This window comes from Bison bison, unplaced genomic scaffold (genome assembly GCF_000754665.1).
Source record: "Bison bison bison isolate TAMUID 2011002044 unplaced genomic scaffold, Bison_UMD1.0 scf7180017864100, whole genome shotgun sequence".
Lineage (NCBI taxonomy): Eukaryota > Metazoa > Chordata > Mammalia > Artiodactyla > Bovidae > Bison > Bison bison.
Window position 1 is genome coordinate 221,957 of NW_011494672.1, and position 2,799 is coordinate 224,755.

At 42.2% G+C, this 2,799-nt stretch overlaps 1 protein-coding gene across 1 annotated transcript in view; it reads left to right on the plus strand.

Moving 5' to 3' along the window:
• Nucleotides 1-1,548: 1,548 nt before the first annotated feature.
• The window catches only part of SULT6B1 (sulfotransferase family, cytosolic, 6B, member 1), a 16,808-nt gene continuing 15,557 nt past the window's right edge, over nt 1,549-2,799 (plus strand). The window contains exon 1 of the mRNA XM_010838604.1: nt 1,549-2,187. Within this exon, the coding sequence (XP_010836906.1) occupies nt 1,989-2,187 (199 nt within the window). The 5' untranslated portion in view covers nt 1,549-1,988. The remainder of the gene's footprint in view (nt 2,188-2,799) is intronic.

Here is a 2,799-nt window from a genome sequence, read left to right on the forward strand (position 1 = left end):
TTCAGGATTTGGAATAGCTCAACTGGAATTCCATCACCTCCACTAGCTTTGTTTGTAGTGATGCTTTCTAAGGCCCCACTTGACTTCACATTCCAGGATGTCTGGCTCTAGGTCAGTGATATCACTTGTAGGTGGAATCTAAGAAAATGATACTTATTTACAACTTATTTGTAAACGAATGAACTTATTTACAAAACAGAAAGAAATTCACAGATACAGAAAAACAACTTAGGGGGACTTCCCTGGTGGTCCAGTAGCTAAGACTTGGCACTCCCAATCCAGGGGGGAGCCGGTTGGATCCCTGGTCAGGAAACTAGATCTCACATGCCACAGCTAAGACCAGCACAGCTAAATAAATAAACAATCAAAAAAAAAAAAAACCTTATGGTTACCAAAGGGAAAGGGGGAGGAGAGAGGGATAAATTAAGAGTTTGGGATTAATATATACACACCACTATACACAAAATAAACAAGGACCCTGTATAGCACAGAGAACTATATTCGGTATCTTGTAATAACCTATGATGGATAAGAATCTGAAAAAAGAACTGAATCACTTTGCTGTATACCTGAAACTAATACAACACTGTAAATCAACAATACTTCAATAAAACAAAATAAACAAACACAAGTAAGTGGTAGAGCTGAGATTCAAACTCAGGTCTATAGTCTTCTGAGTCTACTGCAGCGGGAAATGATAGATTCAGTTGGGTGCCTCTTTCCACCCCACTAAATTACTGGGCAATTCCATCACTTCCTTGTCACTGAAGGAGACCAGGTTTTGCCATCTTACAATATGCCATGTTGGCATGAGGATAATTTTGAACTAAAGGCAATTAAAAAACCCAGCCAATTAAGGAAAAGCTCTTTACCTCCCCCTTTAGTTACCTAAATTTACATTGGAAAGAAGGGCTGTACCAGGAAGATACCTATTACCAGGGATATATTTTTATCCAAAAAACTCATCTGCAGAACAGGGCAACCCTAGTTTTCCAAACATCTTCTCTGCCTTCCTGTGAGTGGCTTTCCTCCCCTTTGTATCCTCAAACCCGTACCCCTTTCCTAAACCCCTGTTAATAAACAGGATGTTATTTAAACTTCAATTACCTGATGGCCTTTTGAATCTGTGTATTATAATGGAACATCCATTAAGTACGTAATTTTTTTGTTTTTTTCTCCTGTTGACTGCTCTTACATCAATTTAATTATTAGACCAGGCAAAGAACCTAGATGGGAAAAAGGGAAAAATTTTACACCCTGCATCACACCATGGGGGCTTCCCTGATAGCTCAGTTGGTAAAGAATCCACTTGCAATGCAGAAGACCCTGGTTGGATTCCTGGGTCGGGAAGATCCATTGGAGAAGGGATAGGCTACCCACTCCAATATTCTTGGGCTTTCCTTGTGGTTCAGCTGGTAAAGAATCCGCCTGCAATGCAGGAGACCTGGGTTTGATCCCTGGATTGGGAAGATCCCCTGGAGTAGGGAAAGGCTACTCACTCTAGTATTCTGGCCTGGAGAATTCCATGGAGAGTCGGACACGACTGAGCAACTTTCACTTTCACTTCACTTCACACCATGGACATGTATGTGTAAAACTATCAACCAACGAGAGAGGTTTCCTCCATAAATTGTTTTGCTAATATTAAAATATTATACGTGATTGAATTAAATAACTATGTGTTAGACATTTAATATCTATTATTGTCTATTAAGAAAGTCTACTCTGTCCTTGGGAGGGCTGCGTAGAGTGGTAATATAATCCACCCACTGGGTAATATTCCCCGATCCTCAGCCCGTTTTGCACCTGCGGCGTGCCTTTTGTCAGAGGTGGGTACGCAAAAAGCCAAGGGTGGAGGTGGGTGAGAATTAAGTATTTCTTTCTCACGTGAATGGGAGGAGCCCTTTATCCCACCTCCTGAAAACCCCCATTAAAAGCTGTCACTGCCCCGGACAACCACAGAGCAGGTTCTTTAGCAGGGAGCCAGAATGACTGCTAATTCCAAATTTATTGACTACATTAATGAAGCTTTGGAAAAATCAAAAGAAACTGTACTGTCTCACTTGTTTTTCACCTATCAGGGGATTCCTTACCCAGTCACCATGTGCACCTCAGAGACTTTCAAAGCCCTGGACGCCTTTGAAGCCAGAAGCGATGACATAGTTCTAGCATCTTATCCAAAGTGTGGTAACTAACAAAACTTTTCTACAAGGGCACTTTTTCAGAGTGAGTAGGTGGGGAAGGTGCACGGAGAAGGTGGGAGGAGGGCAGGCCATCTCATCTCTACATGAAGCCAGAAATTGGAGAGGCGGGTAGCTGTGGTGAATCAGAACAAAGCCTGTAAAAGCAGTAACTAGAACTGGTAGATTTAGAAACCCCAGTGTCTGAGGGCTTCCCTGGTGTCCCAGTATTAAAGAATCCACCTGTGATGCAGGAAACTCAGGTTCAGTCCCTAGGTGGGAAAGATCCCCTGGAGGAGGGCATGGCAACCCACTCCAGTATTCTTGCCTGGAGAATCCCATGGACAGAGAAGCCTGGCAGGCTATAATCCACGGGGTCGCAAACAGTCAGACACGATAGCCACTATAGGAACCAGTATGGAGGTTCCTCAAAACACTAAAATAGATAGACCTACCGTATGCTCTAACAATTCCACTCTTGGGTACCTACTTGAAGAAAATAAAAACACTTATTTGAAAAGATACTTGCATCACAATTTTCATAGCAAAATTTTTATAATAGCCAAGATATGGAAGCAACCTAAGGGTCCATATATGTCTCTACAATGGAATCTTGCTG